We start from the raw sequence: 27,917 nt of genomic DNA on the forward strand, positions 1-27,917 counted from the left end.
TGTTTATTTTTTCCCCCTCCAGGGGCTCTTTTGTGGGCTCTAGTGTCTGACAGAAAAGGGGAAAGGAGAGGGGAAGAGATGCGGCAAATGTCGTTGGGTCCGGGAATCGAACACTCGATGGTGGCATTAAGGACTCAAGGCCTTCAAACATGGGTCGCGCTATCCCCTACGTCACCACAGCACGCCCAATTTTTGATGTTTTAATTATTTGACTGACGCATTAGGCTTTAGATAGGAGTCATTTTCTATTGCGTATCAATATGTGATAAGTAATAGTTTACATATACAAGTTATTTGCTACCGTAGAATAAATTTGCCGATAATGCTCTTTTTTTTTTAAGAAAAAAATTATAGATTTTTCCGTGGTCACCTAGAAGTTGAATGCCGCATTTATTTTGAGTCATTGTCTCAAAATTCTTTTTCAGAACTGAAAAAAAAAAAAGATTAATCACAGGAACAATACAGTTTCATTTTGGGTGGAGGCTAACGCCACAAGTCAGACCTCATGTGATGAAAGTGTCTGGGCTTTTCAGTGACATCTCCATGATGTTAATGCAACAGACAAAACTGCTAAATAGCATATTATTTACATTGAAAATTCAGCTTGCTGAATGCAATGATAAACCAAAACAACAATATTATTCTGCTGTTACTGCTATCATACAAGAAGTCGGTAACACCACCAATACTACAGCAACATCATCAAGAATAGAGTGGATAGTGATCAATTCATCCATTGCAGCCAATAAGGACAAACTGAGTTTTGAAGAAGTTTTGGCTTTGAATAAATATGGAATACGATGAAAAAGAGAAGTGAAATATATAAAAACAAAGTAAAAAGTCTTTATAATTTTAATACTAAAATGTTAAAACTAGACTGTCAGCTTTACCCAACAGTTTGTAAATAACAATAAATAAAAACTTTCAACCAATACAAAAAATAAATGTCCAAATATCCCATCAAAGTGAATGAATGTGTCATTTTCTAGATAGAAATAATTCAGCACCCATCACTAAAACATTTAGTCTATACATCAGTTTGTCTGAGACTGTTGACCACACTGATGTAAATACATTTGGAAACCATCAAACAGTTGCCCTGTGGCCGTGTATGTGGGCTTATACACCCCCTTCAGCAATGGAAATGAAAACACTCAGCGGTTTTATAATGTAAATATACAAGAAGCCTCCTTTGAAGAATATGGTATATTTAATCTTGCAAAGTTTTAGTGTAGAAGAGGGACATGACTGATTCACTCACAAATGTAAAAAAGGTAGTAAAGTATGATAGCATACAATAAAAGGGAATTCTAGTCTCTTTATAGGACGCTCAGGTTTAACAATAAAGACGTTAAAATATAACCAAAAATGGTTTCTCATTTTAAGTAAACATTCAAGTTTTGTCTTTTTTTTTTTAAAGTATTGAAAACATCTTGTCAAAGGAAGGTCCAACAGAGACTTCAGTACCACGTGAGTTTACAACTGTCAAACATCTTGGAGCTATTTTTATTTCTGTTCCAGTGTAAAGTGAAACTGCGTAACTTCAGTGGAAAACACATCAGATTAAAGGAAGCTGTGTAGATAAAGCTAAAGTAATTTAGAGGGAAACAAATTAATCCCATATGATTGTATGGATGAATGCACTCCCTTCAGAGCCTTGGTTGCGTGCTCAGATTTCTAAGATGGTTTCCACATTGTGCACATAAGAACTACTTGTGGACGCAGATTTATATGTACAGAAGACTACAGAACAAATTTCTTCCATGTCTGGACTTGGCACTCCCAACATGATTTACATTATCAAATATATAAATAGCACAGTGAACATGTGTAACATAAATGTTGATCTACAGTGTGATTATGTTCAAACGTTCTACAATTACTGCTAGCTTTTAGGTTAAAGAGGATATAATGGGACTTCTGTCTTACAAGGCAGAATGTTGTCAAAATACAACTTACGGGTTCTGACAGCACATAGACAATGGCCTGTGAGGCACCGTGCATCACAGCATCTACACTTAGTATTATATTCTGGGTGTAGATCACTGGAAATTTAGAAACCCCTTCTACTTTCTTTTGGTAAAACAAGCAAACAAAAACATCCAATCATAACAGCTTACAATGAAAAAATAAATGAGTTATTTCAGAGGGTAATAATATAGGTTTTTCTGTTTTTTCTGTCTCTGACCACTGGAGTAAAACTGGTTGAGAGATTTTTCTGCTTTCATTTGTCCCTTTCAAAAACAGTCTGAAGCATGACTTGGACCAGAATTCCACAATTTCAGAAAGCCATGAGGCAGGGAGGCCCCTTAAGTCGACTTGGAGCGGCTGTCTGTGACCCGTCCAGTGATGTAGAAACAGCCCCAGAATGACTGACTAATATTATAGTTACCAAACTTTGCCTCGTAAGGGCTTAAAATAGAGTTGATAGACCAATAAACACCAGTGACTTCTAAGTGTAGTAATAAACAAAACAAAAAACAATGAATTGGGTCTGACACCACAAAGTCTCTGGACCAATATTGAGAGGTGTACCACTCCATTCTTACTGTAAGTATTGTCTTATTTACCAAATATAAAACAGTTAATATTTGCAAATGAAATAAATGTATCCATAGAGCAAACAAGTTCTGTATGCTGTGAATTCATATATTGAGGCCATTCATGAGGGGGGAACAATAAAACATTAATTCCTGACATCTATTATAATGATTAATGATGTGTAATGTATAGAAACTGTAGTAGAATGCTAGGTAACCATTACCTCAATTAAAGACATTTTTGGCATGTTATGGTTTGGCAAAAATACATTGGAGCAATAGTCACTTTATTGTAGTGTGTAGTACAAGGATCTCACACATAGTGGTTTTTACAAGACATTAAAAATTATTAGGGAAAGGCATGCAAATTGTTTGACAACAAGCAGTAACCAGTATTGAGAAGTGGTTAGTAAAATATTTCCTTTATCTTGTAATCAAACTTAAAAATAAGCTGTTATTTTCTATCTTAATGACAAAAAAATCTAAGGAAGTAAGTAATATTTTTCTCTTGGTTTTGTTAAAAAAATAACTCATTAAAAAGGCACACAATGTACTAATTGTGATTAATAAGATCTCCCTCACTTCTTGTGTTCAGCTGTGATGGTGAAGCACTGTAAACAACAGGTCAACTCATATCTATACATGACATTTGAACATCTGCCACATCAATTTTGTTGCGAGAAATATAAATGCATTTCCCACTAAAGGCCAAAGAAAGCTTATTAGCTGAATGGAAGATAGATTTGATTCTGATAAAAACAGAAAAAAAATAGACATTCAAAACATGTTTATAATGCACTAAAAAAAAAAAAATCTTGATTGCAACAAAAGCAACAGAAAAATACCGGATGAACATGCAGATCAAACGACATGTGGGAGGGGAGGAACACCTGACAACATGAAAAGAGCCATTCTCAAACATGGAAATACTTGAAGGATAATCACTGGATGCTTGTTTTGAGAACTTAAGAAATGACCAACTCTGACCCATTACTGACTATGTCGACCACATTTTAAATGGATGAAAAACAGCTGCGATTTCCGTGTCGAGATTTGAAACCAGTGCCAACAGAAGAGTATGGGAGTATGAGAAATATATTTAATCTGTCATGGCAAACATAACTTGGTAATGTCTTTTTCAGGTTATAAATATAAAGCATAAAATATGAAGTTCACATTCAATGCTTTGTCATCTCAGAGTAAAGATTTATTTTTCATATACATGTTTAATATAAACAAAAACACAGTTAAAAAATATTGTAAATAGCCTGAGGTACATTGAAAATAACAGTTATTTTCACTATGTTTTAATGAGCTTTCCAAGAAGCAGACAATAACATAAACTGACAGGTGCAAATAAATCCAATTACCAGCTGCTTGTTATACACAAACTACATCAATTAGCTTAGCCAGGAGGTATTCCCAAACAGTTTTGACCTTTGTGTGCCCTGACTACATTTTGATGTAAAAAAAAAAGAAACCACTTTTTTTTTCCATGAAGAGCATTTTACCCTTAAAAGAGTAGAAATGAGTCAAGAAAGTAAATCAAAAGGTGTATGTGGGCTCTTCTAATAACATCTGAAAGTTTGTCTTCTGCCCAGAGGAGGAAGGAAGCTGAGTGCAGACATGCATCACTTTAAAGAAAACATAATATGAGATTCACCCTGCTGAGAGGAGTTCTGTTACAGCTGTGTGGGGTACATTTTCCCAGCATGGGGGTGAAACCAACACACGAAATGGGAAACATTCACATTTTTCACTAGAAATAGACGTGCGTGACATAGCTTCTCATTGTCCCAAGAAGCACAGTAATTGGCATATCCTACCACACATTTAGAACAAAATAATCTTTTTTTTATTATTATAAATATAGTAGTAACTTAATAGCTACACTTGTCCAGTATCTATTGTAATTTTAAAGAAAGAAGAATGTTGAACTAGTGTATGGAAGTGCACTAATGCTGTACTGTACAGCAGTAAAATGTTACTTCAAAAAAAAAAAAAAAAAAAGAAAAACAGTAACTGGGCTAATGTTCAATAAAATCACAAACCATTTAAAATGTTGAGCTTTTTGTGTGTTATATGTAGAGTATTTATTTGAGAACAAAATGTTTTTAGCTTGTGTAAAAAAAAAAAAAAAAGAACCCAGAACTTTTCTGCAAATTTCACTTACAGTATCTAGTATTTTTCAGGAAGGCATCATGATGTTAACAAAAACTACAACCAAAAACAGCTGGGAATACTAACTCTCCAAGGACCTACTTTACATGACTTCAACAGACAAAGTTCTCCTTTGAGTAATTTGATAACTTTAAAGATGCAGATGCATTTTTCTTTATTCTGATCTACAGTTTCATTCATCCCATCATATTTTTATATTTAAAATAGAAGAAACATGTATACCAATGACCGGTCACGTTGTTCACGGATTTCTGTTTAAATACTCCCAACTCCTGTCTCAGCTTGTGATCCGAATAGTCTCACTCAAACAATCCCAGTGTTCCCAATGTTCCCACAGAAACGTCAAAGCTGTTTTATGTGAATTCAGAACTTTGTTGCCGTGGCCGTTACCTGGCGCTACATGCTTCCACTTCACATTTAACTTTTGTTCTTTAAGGAATGCCATCCAAAAAGAAGCAGGCATGTAAAGGAGTAAGATTTTGATGCCTCCTCAGACGGCACTCAGTGGTGTCTGACATGGCCAGGTTGAGGGAAGGGTTGATGCCCATTTTGTGGGCATCTCCATAAAAATAATGAGAGACATATTTTTTAAGAGAAAACATTTAAAATTAAGTCAAGATGTTTGGATTTTTTCCCCCCACTTATTAGAACAGCAGTGGATTCACCAAAGTGATCATTATCATATTTTTATTTGCCCAGGATCCACAGCTGGAGTTCTTTTATCTTCATCTCTAAAACAGTCTGCATGTCTCTGCCTTTGAATATGTATTCATTGTGCTATGTTTCACGAGAGATAAATTCTGTCAAAAATAATTATTTCTCAGGGGACTGTTTTATCCTGGATCAAATCTGTGTTTGACTTGGCTTCACACTCACTGCTTCCAATAAGACCTTTATTTCAGTTGCTGCTGAAGAGATTATGTTGAATTCCTCATGCTTTTTAAAATTTTTTTTGCTTACTGCAATTAAACACGCAATAAAATAAGTGGAAAATGAGAGAGGACCACTGATAATCTATGCATAGAGAGTGTTTAGGTCAAGAGTCACTGTCTCTAGGATCAAATATAAGTAGTTAATAACCTCTCCTCCTCCTGTGATCTTTCATCCTCCTCATTCAGTGACTTTCAGAGGAGTATAGACACTCCCAAACTTACCACTCACTGGCCTACAGGCATTTGAGACATGTTAACATTTAAGTAGGAAGAGGGAGAGAGAGAGAGGAAGAGAAAGTCGCTCAGAGTATAGAGATCCTCAGAGCTTGAATCAGTAGCTCTGGCCTGTCAACAGGTGGCGGAGGGAGATATTTGTTGAGTGACCTTCAGACTTTCAAAGAAAAGAGACAAACAGAAGATAAAGGAGGGGGAAATTTAACAAATCATAAAACGGTAAGACAGCAGGATTTAAAATGAGCATGTCTTGTATTTATACTGTGCATCTTTGGATAACTTTTTTTTAATTATGTGTAGTTTGGTGTAAATTTGTGATAAAGTAAATTTGCAGATTTTGCACATTTCTGATATAGGTGTGATACATTATCTATTTGCAAACTGCTTTGTCTCTGTCAAATATTTCATTTATAAAACACATTGGCAGAACTTTTTGAAGATATTTACCTCGGCCTTTTACTTAATCCCTTTACGACTAACTTCTGTACGACACTGCTCATTTCGAACTGTTTCAATGATTAGTCCACACATTAGGGAGCAATTTAAAAGTTATTATCAATAACTTCACAATGTGTTTCTGATTTTGCTGGTGGGAATGACAGCATTACCTTCCTGTAAATCTCATTCAGGGATAAACATTAATAAACTCCAGTTCATTTTGGAATATACAGACTATATTTAGTTTAAGATTAGAATAGTTAATTTCACAAGGTGAGCCGAGCAGCTTTCAAAGATTTCGAGTCTATATTTATGTCTCCTATTATTAATTAAAAAGCTCCAATATACTGTAGACAATCAAGGTTTCTGTGTCAACAAAGCTGCTAGCAATAATTTTCCCATTATGATAAAAACCCAAATTTAATGCAATCACATTTGGATGGCGGGAAAGATGTCCTTAACGGTCTGTTGATCTGGTAGATTTACTATTAATGCTACTGTACTGGCTCAGGCAAAACAGAGGAGCGCTCTTAAAACGAGCTGCAGATGTGGGCTCTCAGCTGTGCAGAATGATGGAGAGGAGGAGGAAGCTAAGAGAGAAAGAAGAAATGAGAGGAAAAACTCACAATCCTGAGTCGATGGGACATAAAAAGTGTTGTCATGGCTATGTCTAAACTTTTTTTCTTTGTCTTCACTGACTGAAAGATTAGAAACACCCTTTATTTTTTAAACATAAGTATAACTCCAGTGCCATCAAAATTGTCATGCTTTGTACTACATTATACATTTATTATTACCGTTCAGTGGTTTTATTGACAGTACTACTGCGGCAATAAAGTTACCATAGTTTAAAATAAGGTCGTCTTGTGGTCTGTGTGGTAACAGACGGTAGACGGGATCATGTAGATATGAGCTCCACTCACAGATGATAATTGCTTTCAGCTGCATTTGATCAGTTTATTTTCCATGTTTTGTCAGCAATATGCAGATTGGAAAGGAAAGGAAAAGAATGAGCAAGGAAAGGAAAGGCGTAGAAAGGAAAGGACATGGAAAGAGCAGATCATTCTACAACCATTCATGCATATCATGTATCAACACAATCTTAAGATGATTCCTTCATTGTGCACTAATTACATTCTTGTATGATATTTTTGTGTCCGTTTCCATGACACTTCCTTTTAAAAATAAAAAAAGTCCATGACACTGAACCTTTTACATATTATTTCACAATAAAACTGCAAACTTTAATCATGTTTGAAACAATAATCTGTAAAGTGGGATGTACATTTGTATGCAGTCTCTTTACTTTGTTAACCCTAAATAAAAGTTATTTAAAACTACCAATATCACTAACTTACTGTAAAATGCATCCAGACAGTTATATAGAGATAGATATTTAAATTATCTAACTGACTCTAAAAGAAAATCACAAGCTCTGAATATTTTGCACAGTGCTGTTCAATGCATCATAAAAACAAAAAGAGGATGTAAAAACTGCAAACCTAACAAGAGTTGGGTTATGCTGGGGATTAATAAATATCAGTCAAGATTCCCATGGTAACTCTGGAGGAGATGCAGAGATTCAGTTCCTCTTGCTCAGATGGTCTGTTAGCAGAGCAGTTCTTATTTTTATCTTTTCTCTGTTTTTCTTTTTGTCTTTTTAATACTGTGTCCCGATGAAGTACAATAAAAATTGTGAATGCAATAAGACATAATGTAGAATACAGTGAAGGAGTCTCAATATGTTTTCAAAAGTCAAGGAATTTTGTGGGCTCCCGTTCATTAAAGTCTTACTCTCGGAGCTCTTCTTCCTCTGGTCCTTTGAACTGTGAACGTCTACTTTCACATACTGTTCACACATGGACCCAGTCCTTATTCTGTCCTTATTAAAGAACATGTGTTTTCAACAAACATTTTACAGGCCCATAATGAAGGAAGGAATCTTTAACAGGATTTTTAAACATGCTGAATGTTACTTTATCTTGACGGACAGTTTTAAATGCAGTCAAAGTGAGCTATGTTCTGACAAAATGCCACATTGTTTCCCTGCTGTCTTCTCCAGTCTCAGAGTGAAGACAGATTACTGTCTTCACCGTGAAGACAACATATTAAATCATATTAAACCAAACATGTTTAATATGCTTATGTTGCTGGTCCATATGAGTGCATCCAATGAATCCAGAAACTGTATGAAAACATTTTGAACCACTTTGGATCATGATGGACTATTTATGCAACTTTGCATTGCTTTCTTGTCTTTGTTTATTTATATTGTTGATAATTGCATCATCAGTTGCATTCACCAATGATTCTCCAGCTGGAATGTGGTGCTTTGCTTTCTTTCATCCTCTTGTATGAATAGAAAAATATTCATATTTCCTCCCATTTTTTCTCAAATATATCAACAAGAAATCATGAATTCCAGTAATGTTTTACAGTTTAATGAGCAGAGGTTTTTTTTCTGTCTACATTATATTACCCTCAGACAAAAATGTAAAAGTTTTATTTATATAGATATAGTGATACTGTCAACTATATACTCTTTTCATACACTGGATGTCCTTAACAGTTTTAAATGACTCACTTATCATTATGTGTCTTTATTTAGCCCAGAAAATATGCTGGAAGCATAGCTCTTGCAGCCCACACGTGCTCTTCAAATTTGGCTGACACAAAGACATTGAAATTCAAACTTCTGGTGGGATGGGGGTGTTCATTTATTTTCCAAGTTACTCATAATCAGGTTTGAGGACTATTTTTCCATTTCATCTTGCTGCTGTCTTTGCCTTCTTCTCAGCACTGAGTGCCACACATTTCCTCTCCCCCCTCGCGCCTTCATGTCTCCCCTTTCTGTCATTTTCTGCTTTATGTACATACATTCAAAGTTCTTTGTTCTTTAAGAGAAACAAGAAAAGGGTCTGAAAATAAATAAAACCTCAATAAGAAGCAGCAAACATGGCCACTGAGGCTCTTTGTCTGTCAGAGCTTTGAACTGCACTGTTCTGTCTATCATCTGGCTGCTGTCTTCTGATCAACTTGAATGTCCTTACGCTCTTTTTTTTTTTACATTCTATTTTTTAAACATTGCTAAAATGTGGCATTTGAGCAATGTTTAATTGCTCAAATTCATATGGAATCAGAGGAAAACAACTTGTGTCCAGCTTTCAGCAAAGTGGCATACTGTAAGATTTCTTTAGATTGGGGCAAATCTAACTATTATTCATGTAATAATAGTGAATGAAAGATGGGTTGGATTTATGTCCAGTTGTTGACATTTTTATAATCTGGCCAAAGATATGCCTGTATTAAATCATATTATTGTCGCTTACTTCTCATCTCATTTCAAACTTTTCCAGATGTTCTCCCAACCTGTATGCAGGAAGCTTTGTTTAGACAGCTGAGTTTTCTGAATAAGGAGTTTGATCATTTCAATAAAAAGAAATAATTAAAATTAATTGATGTTCTCAAGATTTTACAGTGAGTCCCATTGAAACCTGAAATTAAGGACGTTTTTGTTGTCCCTACACCTTTATTAAAAAGCCATTACTCAATTTTAATTAAAATCTATCAAATATACATATATATATAGCTTCCATTTATTACTAATCTGTCCTCCAACAACATCTGTTGGACGTGTGTTTCTTCTAGACCACACAAGCTCAACACAGAAGTCTCCACCAGTTTAAAAAGTTTTTTCTACCAGAAGGTTAAATACAGACCAAAACCCAAACTAACCTCAAGATTTTAAAAGGTACACTTCTTTTAAAGCATATTATTTGGGTTTTTTGGGGAAGCCGCTACAAGGTTTCATGTTAACCTGACATCACTGTCATTACATGTAATGACATAATTAGGAGGCCTTCTACACTTTCTGCAGCTTTGCAAATGCCTGAACAAGCAAATTTCATACTTCAACCTAAAATAATCTCCAGCTGAGTGATGACTGCTCATATTCCGGTGCTTTTTAATGTGGAGGGGGTGCATCAGCACATACAAAACCCACTCATGCACAATGAAATTACCTGAGATTAAATAAACAGCTGTTCGCCTTACTGAGCATACTAGAGTTTATGAATTGTTTTTAAATAGACATCCTTTTCTGGCTCGAGTTTGAACTCTGAAAACAATTTAAGAAAACCTTATTCAACCTCAAGATTCAGGGTTCTGCTCCAGTGAAGCATGAATACAAATATCTCCATTTTCTTGTGAGCTGTTCCACATTTGGTAGGCTATTCCAGTGATGTCATAAACAAATACACCAACATTAAAAACCACTGGAATCAATTGGTTAGTAATAGTCTATACTGAGGTAGTTTGAATCTTCCTTTAAATGCTATAAGCTTATTAAATCGAACCTTTTCAGAGTTGGTTTTTTGATAGTCATACATCAATGGTGACTTAATTCAAAATAATCATTCTTCTTTTAGTGTGTTTTGTTTAATTTTGTTGGATTAAACAAAACACATCCTTTTCATGTGTCCTGGAAAGGTGTAGGTAGTGTAGACTCCCTTTGAAGGGTAGTAAAGGTATAGTGTAATGATTTCTCTCACACTGAATTGAGACTTTCCTAATTTGCTTTCAGTCCAAGAACATTTGATTGACCATGGGCGTTCAGTAGACCAAGGAATGGGTTTATTACAGTGTGATTTGGTTCAGCCCATGACTTTTGTTTAAGTTTTAACAAGTGGAAAAGAAGACTCCTGGGGCGACAAGTAGGGGAGAAGTAAAGTGACCACCTCACTCCACCTCTTATTAGTCCTCCATGCAGTTGTCTGGGGTTTGATTCCCGACCCTTGGAGCTCTGCAGCATGTTTTCATCTGTGTCCAATATAATCTACTGCAAGTTAAGGCCTGTCCCACTCTGACCCCTCCCTACCCTGACAGAAAAAAGGGAGAGGTTTTGCCAAAATGCAATAACAACAAAAAAGCAACTTGAACGTGCATCAGCAGAAACATAACTGCAATATTGTTTTATATCCTGGAACACTAAACTGACTTTTGGTGCAAAGCAAAATTTTCTCCATTTTACTATTTTATGGTGCAATGTTTTATGACACATTTATAGCCTGGAAATAGCTAAGCATTTTTAGTCACTAGTTTTACAGTAAAAAAAAACACAAAAAAATACTTTTACCTTTAGTCGCAGAATAAGACAAACTTGGTCAGAAAAATGCGTGCTTATAAAAATATTTTCAAGGTGAAATACATTTTCTGCATTTACATTTAGGCTTGAAAGTTGCTTAAGCAGTCTGTGAATATTTAATGTGACTTGCAGGCACCAGGTGTCTATTTTGTGGCAGAAAAGAAAACTAAATACGAAAAAAAAAATAACACGTATCTTTCCTTGCAGCAATGAGGATTGGACTCCTGTGGAGGGCCCTGTGCCTGCTGATTATACTTTGCACTGTGTCACATCATGTGCACTGCATAGACAACCAGCCAGATTCCTCTGGCACAGAACAGGGACTCACCTTCAGCCACATCTATAAGCTTGACATCCCGGGAAGTTCCAGTTGCACTGTGGAACGTCTGCCGACACAAAAGACAGGTCAAACAGATGAGACAAACATAAATAAAACATACGCATAGGCAGCTTACAACAATTACAGAAGAAATTTGAATTTAACATGCAATGTAAACACATACCTAGATGGAACATTCTTACTTTGTGCTTTAATTAGCATCAAAAACTGAAAAGTGTAATTTTTTTGTAGGGCTGCAACAAGATACCATAACCAATGGAGAAAATGACATCATCTTTAAACACAACATTAGGCTGCAAACACCTCAGTGTAATTGTGAGGAATCAGAAAGCTTCAAAGACCTACTATACAGAATCAATGGACTGGAAGAAGAAGTCACCTACCTAAAGACCCAGTGCACTCAAGGATGCTGTGGAAGAGGAGGAGGTGTTGCAGGTAAGTATTCACAAATGTTGCATTTAAGCAGCCGGAATAAGCAGTCAGCTATTCCACCTGAATTAAAGGGCCATTCCACTTCAACTTTCAGTTCAAGCAAGATAAAGTATAACATTCAGCTATCAACAATGTTTTCTTCTGTCATGTATTTGTGCTAAGGTGTAGACACAAGTTGCAGTGGTCATGGTACTTACCAGCAAGACACCTGCAGCTGCCTTTGTAACCCAGGATGGGAAGGCCCTGATTGCTCTGTGACCTCCTGCCCTGATGAGTGCAACGACAATGGCCGATGTGTCGATGGGAAATGCAAATGTTATGAGGGTTACACAGGAGAAGACTGCAGCCAGCTGACATGTCCAAGTGACTGCAACGATAAGGGGGAGTGCAGGGATGGAAAATGTGTGTGTTTCCCTCATTTTACCGGTGAAGACTGCAGTACCCCGACATGTCCTAATGACTGTGCTGACAATGGGCTGTGTGTGGATGGTCAATGTGTCTGTGAAGAAGGCTTCTATGGAGAGGATTGTTCTTTAGGTAAGGCATTTCAAATGATAAACCCAAAACATGTTAAATTTCAAATGTTTTAAATAAATTTCTCAAGATCTCAGCAATTAGCCTGTGCTAGTACAAATACTATTATTACAAGTTATCTGCAGCCCAGTATTTAGCAGTTCAGTTTCTTACAGATTAAGGTGGGGTTTTATGGACCAAAGCTGAAAACCTATCAAATAGTCCAACTGTTTGCTTAATAGCAACATATTAAATAGTGATTTTTCATCCACTTCTGAACATACATTTTATCATAGTATGCTATAGTACATGTTCCACAAAAGTTGTTGGCTTCCAGGAATCAAAACAGTCCATAATGCACTATGATCTAATCTCACAAACTATTTAACTTTTGAAAAATCAATTACTGCAATTTTGCCTAATTGTTTTTTAAATTTAGAAGCTCAAACCTACAGCTGAACGGGATTTTGAATGGGAAATAATAGCAATTTGATGACTAAAACACAATATTAATCAAGACTGAATGGGGAATAAAAATGAAATGCTTACAAACAAAACACAGCAGAAGAACAGCTATTTGCATTGAAGATTCAGCAAAAATAAAAGAAAACACCTGAATTCTGTCCTTTGTATTAGAACATCTTAAGAAACTGTTGGTGTTTCCCTTTAATAAGGGTTGTTCCAGTGTTTCACTGAGAAATCGCTTTTATAAGGAGTTCAGCACACGCACAGTTCAACCAGGTGTGTGCTAATTAATACTGATATCACTATTACAAACTTTGTGAACATCTTATGGCTCTGCAGTATCATCATTCCTTGAAAACAGAAAAGCTGTTGGTGCAGTTGTTCATACAGACATGCTGTACCAACATAGGTTGTAGTAGTTCCTCCTTGTCCACTCAACTATTCCCTTGATTGTAAAGCCTATGTGGCCTAAGAGCTTATTACAATCCACTAGAGCGGTAGTCCTGGTCCTCAGGACTCTCCACCTGCATGTTTTAGGTGTTTTTGTGCCTCTCCATGTGATTTCAGTAAACATATAATTGCCAGGTTTCTGTAGGACTTGGTGGCATACCAAATACAGGTAATGTATTTATTTGATTCAGGTGTGCTGGTTCAGGAAAATATCTGACTGTTCGTCCCGAGGACCTGGATTGAAAATCACTGCATTGGAGGTCTCTGCAGACAATTGCGCACAGCCCAGATTTTTCTGAAAGCTTTGGCTGTACATGCTGGTGACAATGATAATAGTCCCTGTCAGAAGGCGATGCCAAACACATAACGGATAACAATAACAAATGGTCATAAAATCAGCAGCAATAAATCAACAATGGCTGAGACTTTTTTAAAGAAATGCAGTGATGAGCAATTTGCTGTTTTCCCAATGTGGATAATTTATCTCACGCTGACAACAAGGATACAAAAACTGCACTTATAATTTTTCCTTCTTCACGTCTGAATAGACCTCATATAAACCAGTGCGTCATTGCCCCTAAGGGATCATCATAAAAAACTGTTTATCTCTGAGTGGAAGGTGGTTGTGCAGCTTTGCAATAAATCATATAAACAGGGGCAAATGCTCATCTGCAAGGACCAAGTGGCTGGCATACATTGATATAGTGAGTTATGTCAAAGTCATAGCTCTCCTAACATTGACAGTTCTCTCAGGACAGTATCAGGTGAAGGTAACATTGCACATATTGACAGTGAGCTACAGCAACAATTACAGTCTCTCACTGTGATCACCATTGTTGTGGATGAAAAACTCTTAATCTTAATTCCAGTCCAAATTTAATTGATCAATAAAATAATATGCAAGGCCTATGATTGTGAAGACAAAAACACAGTTTTTAATAAAAGTTTTTTTTAAAAATTGGACCGCACACCAATCCTAGAAGTATTGATCAGGATACCCATTTTTTTTAAAGTTTGCAAGCAGACTTTACTTACTGCTGGAGTCCTTCCAGACCAGCAGAAAGGGAAAATCTGTTAAACTGGCAGAAATCTTGTAGCAGAGAAAAACAGACAAGGAGCAAGCAAGAATAAACAAATATAATCTGATCTCAGAATCTTTATATTTCTATTAGCTTTAGTGTTACCTGTCTAAAAAACACAGTCTTGTGCCGAGTTGAGAGAATGATGCACTGTGAGGAAGAAATAAAAACCAGCTCTGTCAGGTAGCTGCCGGCAATGTCAAGCCCACCTGGATACTTTAAAAGACGGATGGGAAAACATTGAGAACACACAGGGGGGAAATGATAGGAAGGACAAACGCTTCCCAAACACTGCGATCATGACTGCAGCAACCAGGAGTTTTTCAAGCCCAAAAACATTTAATAAGGAGACAGGGACTTCATACATTTTTTTTTCTATAAAAGATAAATACAATCCATGCTATATGAGGATATTTATATACCAAGGCAAGTATCTTCTTCTCACAGCACCACACTTCTCACAGTACAGATCCTATGAAACTGTGCTCACTTGGAATGTAACTTTGTCATTAGAAATGACAAAGCTACGGAGTTTCTTTATATGTTGCACACACTCAGGACTATTGTGGATTTACGAGTTCCTTAATATATAATTCTTCAACCTGGAAAACCAATCCAAAAGTAAACTGCAGTGCCTTTAAAGTATTGGACCACCAGGCTGAAAGTGTTTCCGATCCTCAAGGCATACTGGCATTCCTTACAGCAATTTACACAATGAGCAACATGAGGGTAAAACTCTTCAGTTACATCAGTAAGCAAACACAGACAGATGTCTCACACTACATTAGACATATGGTTGATTAGATGGTAAAATATATAATATATAATGCTATCTGACAGGAACATTTCATCACAATTAAAGTGTCTATAAAACTATATCCTCCCATCTGTCATGAATAGGACTCAGACTGCCAAGACTTGACTTAAACCATTGTTATGGGATGGATAGTTTTAAAAATGCCATTTAGCCCATAATTGGTGTTTTATCAAAAATGTCCAGAGAAAATAAGGAAACCTTTCAAAGCTACACAGACAGGTTTCTACATGGTCTTGAAAAGCCAGGCAAAGTATGGAAATTGATTTTTATCATGTTCCAAGTGTGGATTCAGTAAGAAAAAAAAGTTTGATTTTCAGTACTGATTTCTCATTCAATTACATTTAAGATAACAATCAGACTTTCTGTGAAACAAATAACTTTGCCCATTGATTTCTAATTAGATGCAGACCTTTTTTATTATTTTCCCCTTCACAGCTCGAGATTTTTTTGGGCCAAATTAATGATCCCTTAGGTTATGTGGGATATGTCTCAAAGCATCACAAAAGTTTGAGCCTTTTCCTCTTAAAAAATGAGATATTTTTCATCCAAATTAGTTAAGGCTTAAACTTGTAAAAAGAGCAGTAAAAGACAACAGAAACCAGCCTAGATTTGGAGAGTTTTCTTTTCACTTCGTCAGAAGTCATAAAGTTGTGTAACAAGAAATTTTAAAAGCATTTGTGATCTTTTATGTCATCAGTCAACCATATACTGTAACCTTTTATAATCAATAATTGTGATTGATTTAATTTTCCAAGAAATTCTTTAAACTATTTTACAGGAGCTCCTCTTTAATGACTAAAACCACCGCTGGATAAGACTGCTTAATGTCTCAGACAAGACAGATGTAACAAGATACCAACAAAATGGAAAAAGCTTTCAGTGAAAATAGGTTCGAGATCTGTTGCCTCCTGGCCAGGAAAAAAATGGAAATGTTGACGACATAACAAGTAGTTGCCAATAACAGACAGATTACTCCTTGGATGCATTCAGAGGATAATCGAAGTATTGTATTTCATGCAGACTATGACATAAGAATAGTCTGCATGATATTTGTAAATATCATCTTTTGCATGACAAACGTTCCATATTGAAAAGTTGTTAGTGATTTTAGGTTATTGAACATTTGACTTTAAAACAAAGGGCGGGAAGAAAATGTGTTGCATGAGTAATTGCCGTCAAGGTTAAAAGAAAGAACATGGCAATTCTTGTGTTTTGTCATGAAAGCGACCTCTGCACATTTGTTTAACTTTAATTTCAATGGTACATACCTCATGCTGCCAGATAACATGATCTATAGATTTACAGAGATTACAACCAAATTTAAAGATTTTAGGACACTTTGAATACCTCTAAATGCCAAGCTTGATGGATATCCTGGAAATTAGAGGGTGTATCTACTGTTGTGCGAGGCACTGATCCCTTCCTATCGAACTCCCTTCACTGAGAGGTTGACACATGACCAGCTCTCTTGCCCACAGGTATTGAGATCTCTAAGCCTGCAGGGTATTATCTTGAAGAAAAAGCCATTTTTCAGCTGTCTTCCAGACACACAAGTTCATGTGTTTACCATGACCCTAAGAAATGTCTCTAGGGCTTTGTTAAAGCATTTCTTAAAGCCTCTAAACAGAAATTCTGGTGGGATTTTCCTTTAGAAGTGTTTCATTATTATTTTAAGATGTTACTGAGTAGCATCTAAATTGGACTTGTGAATTTGTGAATATGCAGAAAAAACATTACAAAATAAACTTTTACATAAGTTTCATCCACCTGAACCTGAACCCAGAGGTAAAAGCATGTAGAAGCTCACTTAAAGTAAAGAACAACAATTTCTCTACCTTGCTTAACACTGTACAATTGAGTACAGACAAAAAAAAAAAAAACGTATTTCAATTTGCAGGGTACTAATATGGCTATGCATAACACCATACAGTGTATATTGAAGTCCTGCTCCTTAAATAAATGCATGAAACTACAGCTAATGTTTTATTCAGCATTTTATTTTTTGAAATAATAATAATAATAATAGTGATAATAATAATAAACGCCTTTTCTTAAGGGCTTTCTCTGTGACCTTAAGATGTGTGTTTTTATGAGAATCTTAAATTAGTTACTCCAGCTACAATAGGCTGCTGGCTATTGCAGCTGTCAATCTCACAACTGGTACAATTCAACTTGCACTTCTTTCAAGCTCTCTAAAATATCTTCTGGTTTTTTATTAATTTGCCCCCAGATCCACCATATGTCATTGTGCTTTCAATGCAGTTTATTCACAGGGTGGATACTGAAAGATGGATCCTTGAATCGGGGAAGAAATGCTTTTTCTTCCCCGATTCCAGAATTTTCAGTCCAGAACAGAAAGATTAGCAATTTAGATGTTGACAGTAGCAGGTCAGCCATGTCAAATCTTTAGTCTCTTCAAGATATTTGGCCCTGAAGTTCCAAAGAATAAGCACAGACAGATCTGCAACTTCGTGTGTAGGTACAATTGAACCTAATCCAACATCAACAGAGGTGCCGTGTAAAAGGGAATGTCAAGGTGAAAAGAAAAAGTGGGAGGCAGGCAAAAAAAAAAAAAAAAAAAAAGAACCATATAAAGAAACACAGTGAAATGACTTTGTTTTTTGTTCTTCTTGCTTTAAGTGGTATTAGGGGTATTAACTAAAAGCTACTGCATGGAAAGGGGGATAGTCACAAAAAAGCAAAAAAAAAAAAAAAAAAAAAAAAAAAAACTTAATGACTCTGCCTTGTGGAATATCACCAGAATCTGATATGCAATTAATTCTAATTGTCATAAAACAAAATTAGTTCGAAATATGCCCTTTTTATGCCTTTTTATGCTGTTTATGTCCCTGTATTTTAACCTTTTGTGAAATTTCCACAGACGCACATCGCCCTTTTGAATTAAAACCACCAAAACAGTGTATCTTTCAAGCATGCATTTCTGAGCTTTTAGCAATAATGGGGTAATTTTGCATTGGTTGTGCCATGAGAGTGAAATTATCACTCAAGATTGAAAATGCAACGATAGAAAGAACAGTAGAGAGTACTATTAGCCAGTGAAAATATAATTTATTATATGTTCTCCTGGAATTGACCTCTGTTTGTCTTGATTCTTTTTTAGTCCTCACACCTCAGGGTCTGAGGTTGGTCCAAGTGACGGATGTTTCTCTCCTGGTGGAGTGGGAGTCTGTCCCAGGGGCAGAGTATTACAAGCTGACTTATCATCCCAAATTTGATGAGGGTGCCATGGAGGAGGTATATCTTTATTGTCTTTTCTTGCTTCATATCAAACTACACCATGTTCCAAATTATTATGTAAGTGATATTTTCTGAGATTTTCTTAAATGGTCAATGCAAATGATGGTCAGTATAATTTTAAAGTCATGAACTATTACAGTATAAATCAAATTTTTCTGTACAATTTTACTTCCCATGAGAACAGTTTTTTTTCTTCAAAAATAATAAACTCAAAATGCACTGATCTACAATTATTATGCACAGCAGATTTTCTAAACATTTTATAGATATTGAAGAACTGCAAACGGTCATTCTTTGCGTGTGCAGCATTAAGTGGTCACATGTCCTAAAATAAAAATAAAAAAACTATTTTAATCAAAAACATCTTTGCAGACCGAGTTACATGTTAACATAGGACCCTTTCTTTGATATCACCTGAATAATTCTTGCATCCATTGAACTTGTGAGTTTGTGGATAAGACTACCAGAATACCTTCCCAGAGCTGCTGTCTTGATCTGAACTGCATTCCACCATCAGAATCCTCTAGCAGAAGCTTGAGGAAACTCCAAAGGTTCTCAAAAAGGGTTGAGGTCAGAGGAGGATGGTGACCTCACCATCAGTTTCTCTCCTTTTATGCCCAAAGCAGCCAGTGATCCAGTGGTATTCCTTGCAGCATGAGATGATGCCTTGTCATGCATGAAGATGATTTTGCTCCTGAAGGTACAGCTCTTCTTTTTGAACCATCGAAGAAAGTGATCAGTCAGAAAGTCCATTTACTTTGCTGAGGTCATTTTCACACCTTCATGGACTCTGAAGGGACCGACCAATGATTCTATCCCCATGATTTCAGGGCAGAAAATGACTCCACCACCTCCATGCTGACATCACAGCCGTGTTGGGATGTGGTGGCCATCCACCACTAATCCACTACTGCATCCATATGGAGCATCCAGGGTTGCACAACAGTCATCAGTGAACAAGTCTGTTTGACAATTAATCTTCATGTATGGCTGGGCCCAGTGTGACCGTTTCTGATTGCGAGCTCTGGTTAGGCACTACACTATCTGATGATTTTTGTCAGCAGAGAGATCCTTTCTCTTGAAACCTGTGGCCTGCTTAATAATGTGGAACATCCTTTTTAAGTAGATTTCATTTAATTGAGCTCAACAGACAAACTAATAAACACAGCTCTCTGAAATTAATTATAGAGAGTCAAATAGCCCTGACACACAGTACCATCTATACATTTAATAAAAACAAAACAAAAAAAATCTTTATGACACTTAAATCCAATTTGCATAAAAATTTGGAACACGGTGTAAACTCCATCTTCCTGTATTGATTCCAAGCATCCTTTTCTGTAACTGTATCTCAGGTTCGGATTTCCAACTCAGAGAATTCCTACCTCGTAACGGGACTCACACCCGGTGTTACCTACATTGTCCAAGTCTATGCTGTCATCAAAAAGATTCAGAGTGAAGCAGATATGATTGAAGCAACCACAGGTGAGATTGATACTCACTATTGCCACTGACCACATTTAAGCATTTAAACCATTTTTTAACCCTATATATATATAATTATGGCTATTTTTAAAACCCAGAAGTGTCCACACAATGTTTTATAGTGTGCTTTTTTTTCACACTTTCAAAATTATAAATGCTCACTAATTAAATGTGTACCTTGGTTGTATGTTTGTTGTCAGCCATTAACAAGCTTTTTGCATCATTTTGGCTGGTTATGTGACTCATTTTCATTTCTTTATTTTTTATGTTGCATGATTGCTAGATTTTATTTCTGCTTTTGGTTAATGCTTACACATTTTAAGAAGGGTTGAAGAGGAGATTTTAAATGCTGTGGCTTGCTTTCTCATTAAAAATCTGGATCTGTGTTTGGGATCGCTTTTCTATTGGAAGATTCCGTTGTACCAAAATTTTAATAGTCTGACCAAAAAAAGACCTGAAGAACCATCCTGGAACAATAGAGCGAAGCTGGGAAATCCTGGACCAATAGTTTGAATGTCTAGAGGGAGCAAATGTGTCGGTGTTCTGACCAAGATTTAAAATGGACACGTTGAACCTCTACTGAAATTCCTGGCTGCTCCCATCTAAAAAAACTAATCAAAACAAAAAATAAAAACATTTTATGTTCAGATGAGACAAAAAAGTTGAAATATTGAAAAAAAAATTATTCTGATTATTTTAAGATTAATCAACTTGATAGTTGAAAAGTGGGCTGAAATGTGTCTTCTGTCAGGGCACTGATACCCAAGACAAATCAGAAATGGGTTTGCAATTGATAAAGCTGGTTAATAATTAGTTAGAAAACCTTTACTGTGTGAGTAAGAGAAAATCCACAATGAAATCAAGTTTGCCTGTGAAAAGTTTACATAAATGTATGGCTAGAACTACAACAATAAATGCTACTTTAAAAAAAAAATCTTGATATCTTGAAATGCTGATAAATCTGACTTTTACCACTTTCAAAACTTTGTGATGATAAAAATGGTACAAATAATTTGCAGACATGTCAAACTCTTACATATAGCTAAATATTTAGGAAGGATTTAGGATTTAGGAAGCCTTTTTTTCTGTAATCTTTCACTTATCAAGCTCCATACATTGTGTTTTAAAGTAAGTTTGAAATTACTAAGTGTTTCATTAGGCACTGGCTTGTTAGGCATTACATTTTATGGTAATTACAAGGAAACGGTTGCATGGATGTGTTTACCATGAACTGCCATTGACAGATGTGGTAGGAGACAGATGTGATGAAGAAGGGATTTCTTGTCTGGAATTATGTAGTTAATGAGAAGGAAGGAGATGAGTTGGATTATGCTGTGTGGTTGAGCTGGTTTGCTGGGGAAAATAAAGCACCATACTTCAGGGCTTTATCCTCGAGAAAACACCGCGTCATCTGGCCTGTCGCTGTGTGAGGAGACACAATGTGTGGCAGACCTTTCACGGGTTACATACTTTTCATTTCAACTTCAAACGATGGTCTACTTCAAAGGAGGGTTTAAGCGAGTATTTTTCCATTTCCTTTTGAAAAACAAACAAAAAAGGGGAAAAAACGACAAACTATGCTAACCGTTTTCATTTGTTTTGTTTTATGTCTGTAATATCTTTTCTCACCATGTGTTATAAATCCAGAGGCATGTCCTTGCTGTGGGAAAAATCACCATGGTCATTTGGTTCCCATCTGTAAATGAAATTATTTCTTATCCCTGTTTTATGAAAAAGGTGCCCAAAAAATGCTTCTTAGTCTTTGTCTGAATGAAATTTCACACTATAGAAGATGGGGTTATAGGAACAGTATGAAAAAAAACAAACAAAAAAAAAACAATGCTCTTATCACATCCATGAAACTTATTTTAAATATGTTGTACCTAGACCCATCATAATTAACATTTGTGGGACAATAAATTGTCCCAGATGTTATTGAGATAAATGATAATATTATGTTGAGACCATTTCCAAGTAATAAAATGGTATTTGTAAAATTCTCAAAGATCAATAAATTTTAAATTCTAATGAATATTTAACAATGGAACTGGAAGACACATAAAATATCAAAAATAAATTAACAAAACTATAAAAACAACAAATAAAATTAATTATGAAATATCTGTAAATAAAATTGTTCTTCAAAAAAGATTTAGTTGAGACCTAAACACACATACCTTTGTAGAAAATACATTTTCTTCATTAGAACACTCTTACTTCTTTGCACTTCCTCTGACTTTATTTCGAATGACTTTATTATAGAAAAAAAAAGCCAAACTTTGTGTCATTTCCCTTCAGTTACTTCCACAATAAATATCTATTTTTTGCAATCACTGATCAAGAACAGAATCATTGGATCATAATCACGAGTCTGTTTCTCTGTGCGTACCCAGTTCAATCCAAAAATGTATTTTATTGCCTACAAACCTGAAGCTGATTACCATTTAAAACTGTGTGATACAAATAGCTTTTTGCAACTTTTCTAACTTCACCAAATGATTTCTGTAGATTTTAGACATCTGAAAGTTTCTGAAAGAAGTTCATCTATCTTCTAACCTGTGTGAAAATCATTCAGTCTATTGTAAAGACATTGACGATATGACCAGTCTGTTCATGTTGAGTTTTAAGCTAAGCTTTTGAACAAACCCTTTCCACCCTTTGGCAATGAAATTGTTTTTTCAGGGGTCACATAGCAGGCTTAATTTTCGTTATTTAAGATAATTGCTGGGTGGTTTATAAAATTTGTGTTAAAAGAGGAAATAATCCTCTTTTTTTTCCTCACCGTAACCCTTAACCATCGTCACATAACTGTGCCATTCATACCTTTGCTGTACTGTTATATATTTCAAATATAATTTATAAAATGTTGGCGCTTTTTAAGTGGAAAAAAGTGGTAATTTTAAAAATGTGTAAGAACCTCACTCATATGCTTTTGACCATTTTTTGTCATTTGCACTGTTTTTGCATCCTCACAAGACCAAAATTGTGCGTCAGTTTTAGAACAATGACTGTTGTTTTTAAAGCTGTGAGGTAAATAAATAGTGGTTCCCCCAAAAACATGAAATGTCACCAAGTATGTTTGTCTAATTTTTAATGCAAATTTCTTAGTACACTTAGTACACCACTGGCAGAGTATTTAACATATAACAAGACATTTTCCCATGTTGTAAATAAAATAATCTACCAATGGAATAAGTAGCTTGTCATCTATTTTAAGAAATTATTGACTGAAATCAAGCTTGCATTTCTTGATGAAAGTTACTTGTAAGTTAGTTTTGTCTTATTTCAACTCTACTAAGATATTTGCACTAGAAACTAGGCCAGAAATACTTACTAAGATTTTGTGTCACATGTCCAGGATTCATCAAGTAGCAATCAGCATCAACTACGACTGGGAACATGCATTCGATTACTCTTGGCTTAAGGAAGGCTTTTGTTAGAGAGGCTCTTGACTGCACAACCAGTTCTATCAAATGTTGTATACTTTCCAGATGTCTCAACTGTTGATGATATGCAAGTCATTGGCCAGACAGAGGTTTCCATCCAAGTGGACTGGAAGAACCCGCAGGCAGAAGTGGATTACTTCAGACTGACACATACTGACCCGTCAGGACAAGAGGAGGAGCTGAATGTTCAGAGGAGTCAAGAAGCACGCACCAAGTACACTATTGTGGGTAAGTCATATCGAGAGTGTGAGCTAAATTTGAAGACACAATGCTGAATACTCTCAAAGTGAGGAGTTAAAATATTACACTGCTTAAAAACGTAGTCTGACTACTTAACTTTTAAATATCTTGTGGCTTAAATTTCAACCCTTTATCTTGGAATTATTGTTTAGAAAATGGCAAAAATTAAGGTTTCTTAAAAACTTTAGGCATACTATGATGAATGAGGCAGTTTTCTATATCAATATCTACAAAAATACAAAACGAAAAGTTAAGTTCAAAATTGCTCTTAAAATTTGGATTCAATCAAAATTTGATGATCTGCAAAAGGGATTTTAAATGTAAATAGTATAGGATATATTTGATATTATTTCTGCACATTATTCCAATATGGTGTGTCAAAAATTACAGCTATAATAATAGTAATAATTGCTATTATTATTATTATTATTATTATTATTATTATTATTATTATTATTATTATTATTATTATTATTATTATTATTATTATATTATTATTATTATTGTTATTATTTTAAATCCTTAAACATCTTTATTATAAGCATCTTGCTTTCCACATTGTTGGGTGTGATTCAGACATGCATGAACCAGTAAAGAAAGTAAAAGTTTTCCATTTTAGTTTCTAAATAATAATATTTGAAAATCTGCCTTTTTACAGGTCTATATCCCGGAACAGAGTATCAAATTTCTGTGCAATCCATCAAGGGGAACACCAAAGGAAAAGCTTCTTTTGCAACTGGTGTCACAGGTCAGTGAACACATCAGCATTCATGAGCAGGTTGACTTGATATGACCATTTGGTGTTACCAGAGAGCAGACAGTGAACCCTGTTGTCCCGAAATTGACTTCTTTCTGGCACCATTTTCATTGGGAATGCATTTCTGAAAGATTGGAGACAGAGTAGATGACTGAATGAAGATTGCACTTTAAATGATAAATGACATGTGTCAATAAGTCATCCAGGACATGTGGAATTGAAATGCATTGCAGACACAAAAAGCATAACCCCATTCCCTTTAGTGTTCAGTAGCATGCAGAGTCAAAGACAACACATCATTCTTCTCAGGACATCTGTAATTCACCAGAGGTCAGGGCCTAAACGGAGCAACACTTAATCAATCATACATCATTCTGATGAACCAGATGATACAACCTGCTATTAGCTTCCACACTCAGCCAGTAATAACAATATAATGAATTTGCCCATTAGGAAGTACAATTATGGGTTAGTGACAGAGAGCTGGAATTTACTACCTAATCATCTGGACAAGCTGTAATGGTTGTGGTGAGCCTGGGCACTGAGAAGAAACACGATATGAATGTAGAGAACATGAGATGTTCCCTGATGGTTGAGGTGAGGAGGTCTGCGATTTACAGATGCCATCTGGTATTCATGCATATAAGCATGTTGTGCTGCTTGTGTTGAGTGGTTTTAGTACGTGAGGAGGAATTTATTTTTTATCTTCACTTTAACAGCTGCTCTTGACATTCAGCATGGTTTAAACACAGCACGATAGATCTCCGGTTATTCTCATTATTCTCTTTTTCTGTCTCCAACTCCTCTTCCAGCTTCTCTATCAGCCACCTTCTGAGCTTACTTGGTTGGGGGAAAAAAATACAGAAAAGCAGTCTCACCATTGTTGTCTCTTCATTTCTCAAACTCTGCAGAGGCCAATTTAATGATTTTTAGTCATCTGGTTGAGCAGCGTGCTTTTAAGACTTCCCTCTCATCTTATGAAGCCAGACAGGTACTCATGGATTCCTGTCTTTACTGATGTTTTTTTTTTCCTCCTCCAGTGAGAATGTGCCACTTACATGTGCAGTAATTGAGTGCGCATGTGAGTGCAAACGCTCTAATCTACAGCAGACAGGCAGTGGCTTGTCTTCACTCCAGTAGCCACATATCTTTCATTTTAGGTGTAACACGAACAGGCTTAGCAGTGATTGAAGAGAATAGTCCTCGGCTGTGTTTGTCAGCGCTGTTGCAGTTAGTTCATGATGACTGGCATGGCGCAAAAGGAGAACGAACCTTTTATCTCAGTAAACATGCTGTTCATCCCCAGACAGCAAGGTTATTCAATAATGAGCGATAAAAAAAGAAGCGTAAAGGAGGATTTTTTTTTTTTCAGGCAAGCACAAATATTTCAAATAGTATGAGTCGGTAAGTGATGTAATGAAAGTATTTGAAGATGTGAAAAAAATGTTAATGCAGTGATTGGTTAATGCGTATATGATGATAACCCAAAATATAGAAGGAGGTGAGCTAAAGAAGGAATCTGAGGAACCCAAGAATAATGGGTCTCAGAATTTTTCTGCGCCATTATATCACTAAATAATGAATTACAGCGTAATTGTCTCTGTAGTATAAAAGCTGAGGTTTGTTCTAAGTTGATGTTGATGTTTCCCATAACCAAAGCCTCTCAGAGGAAATATTTTCCCCATATTTCATCTTCCCTTTCACCATCTGCCTTGTGTTTCCCTCATTTTCTTTGCTTGATCCCTTCCAGACTCTTTCAGTCAGACTCTTCAAATATCCCCCAAAAGACCTCGGAGCATATTTTTTAATATTGCTCGGATTTTCAAGGAAAAATCAGTTTCTTTCTTATTCATAGAATTATATTTCAGAAATGCGATGCCTTGATGGTGTCATTCTCATAATCCACTTTTTTTCACTTCACCACTACTTTAAATATTATATTTGGTTATTTATTTACTTATACTTTACCTGTAGGGGGAGCTATAGTGTGAAAAGTCTGACTAAAAATCGTTAAACTATAAAATAATTAAGGGAGACTATTTTCACAACATCAATGTATTTAACCAAAATGTTGTTTTTTATTTAACAGAACATGTTAAAATAACATATGTTCTGTTTTATTTTAACATGTAACTTAAAATCCTACTGCAATGGTAGGATTTAATATATACATAAAAAGGTACGACATAACTTTGGGATAATATTTGATTCAAGGGGCCAGCATTTTGGCACATACATTCTTGGAAAAGCATGAAAAATATTTATGATGTCCAAGAGATTCTCCTACATTGGAACCTGTAGGAGATCATGTTCTTTGTTACTTCAAACGTATAGTTAGGATATGAGGCTGACAGGCTGCAGTTGATAAAATGCAGCCTGTTACTTTGAGCTGTGTGGTCAATGATTCAGCCCAACATGCCACCTATAATGGATAAGTTATTTTCCGAGTGACCGAGGCCACAGTTTGTGTTGCATAGCCCCAGATGCTACACAACCAGTGAAGTAGAACATTTGTGGTAACAAGATCCATCATATACGACAACTTAGGAACAAACAAGTCCTTGCAGCACTTGCAAAACAAAAAAGTCAGAGTGAATGCTGTATTTTGTCAGTCTGATGAGGGGGAAAGTATTGCACAGAAGAAAAAGCATGCACAATTAAATGCAACTTTTATTCAAGAGGTTGGAAACAGAACATTTTTATTTTTACTTCAAGCTTACTGTAATATCACTGTGGTTCTTCCACTGGCGCAAATATCTACTCTATATCAGCCCACTGTGTAACTTAATATATTCTCAGAAGGTTTGTTCTTTTATTAAAGGAAACTTAATTATTAAACATGTAGTTCAAAGCAATCATATTGTAGAGTTGGGAAAGTTTATTTTTTTTGTGATTAAATCTACTTAAAAGGTTGTCAACCTATAAAGATACAAAGACAATTTATGAGTTACACTTAGAAAATCTGACAAAGAGAACTATTATAAACTTTCCCTCTGGTTTAACTGTCTGTCAGACAGTGTGACATCAAGGACCTGAAAGTGACAGCAGAAGAGGATAGAAGAGACAATATAGAGAATATAGAGTTAGATGGGGGCACAGTTCCCTTCTTGTTGTGGAAGGATCATCAAAAGGTTTTTGAGTTCCAGACTGCACACTGATAGAAAACT

General features: G+C 35.6%; 1 protein-coding gene across 1 annotated transcript in view; it reads left to right on the forward strand.

Moving 5' to 3' along the window:
• The first annotated feature begins 5,956 nt into the window (after positions 1-5,956).
• Positions 5,957-27,917, forward strand: part of tnn (tenascin N) — a 36,803-nt gene continuing 14,842 nt past the window's right edge. Inside the window, exons 1-8 of the mRNA XM_055033652.1 lie at positions 5,957-6,106; positions 11,676-11,873; positions 12,040-12,243; positions 12,403-12,777; positions 18,686-18,819; positions 20,178-20,307; positions 23,799-23,981; positions 24,652-24,741. Of these exons, the coding sequence (XP_054889627.1) occupies positions 11,678-11,873; positions 12,040-12,243; positions 12,403-12,777; positions 18,686-18,819; positions 20,178-20,307; positions 23,799-23,981; positions 24,652-24,741 (1,312 nt within the window). The 5' untranslated portion in view covers positions 5,957-6,106; positions 11,676-11,677. The remainder of the gene's footprint in view (positions 6,107-11,675; positions 11,874-12,039; positions 12,244-12,402; positions 12,778-18,685; positions 18,820-20,177; positions 20,308-23,798; positions 23,982-24,651; positions 24,742-27,917) is intronic.

This window comes from Poeciliopsis prolifica, unplaced genomic scaffold (assembly GCF_027474105.1).
Source record: "Poeciliopsis prolifica strain line A6 unplaced genomic scaffold, Auburn_PproV2 SCAFFOLD008, whole genome shotgun sequence".
NCBI classification, from domain to species: domain Eukaryota; kingdom Metazoa; phylum Chordata; class Actinopteri; order Cyprinodontiformes; family Poeciliidae; genus Poeciliopsis; species Poeciliopsis prolifica.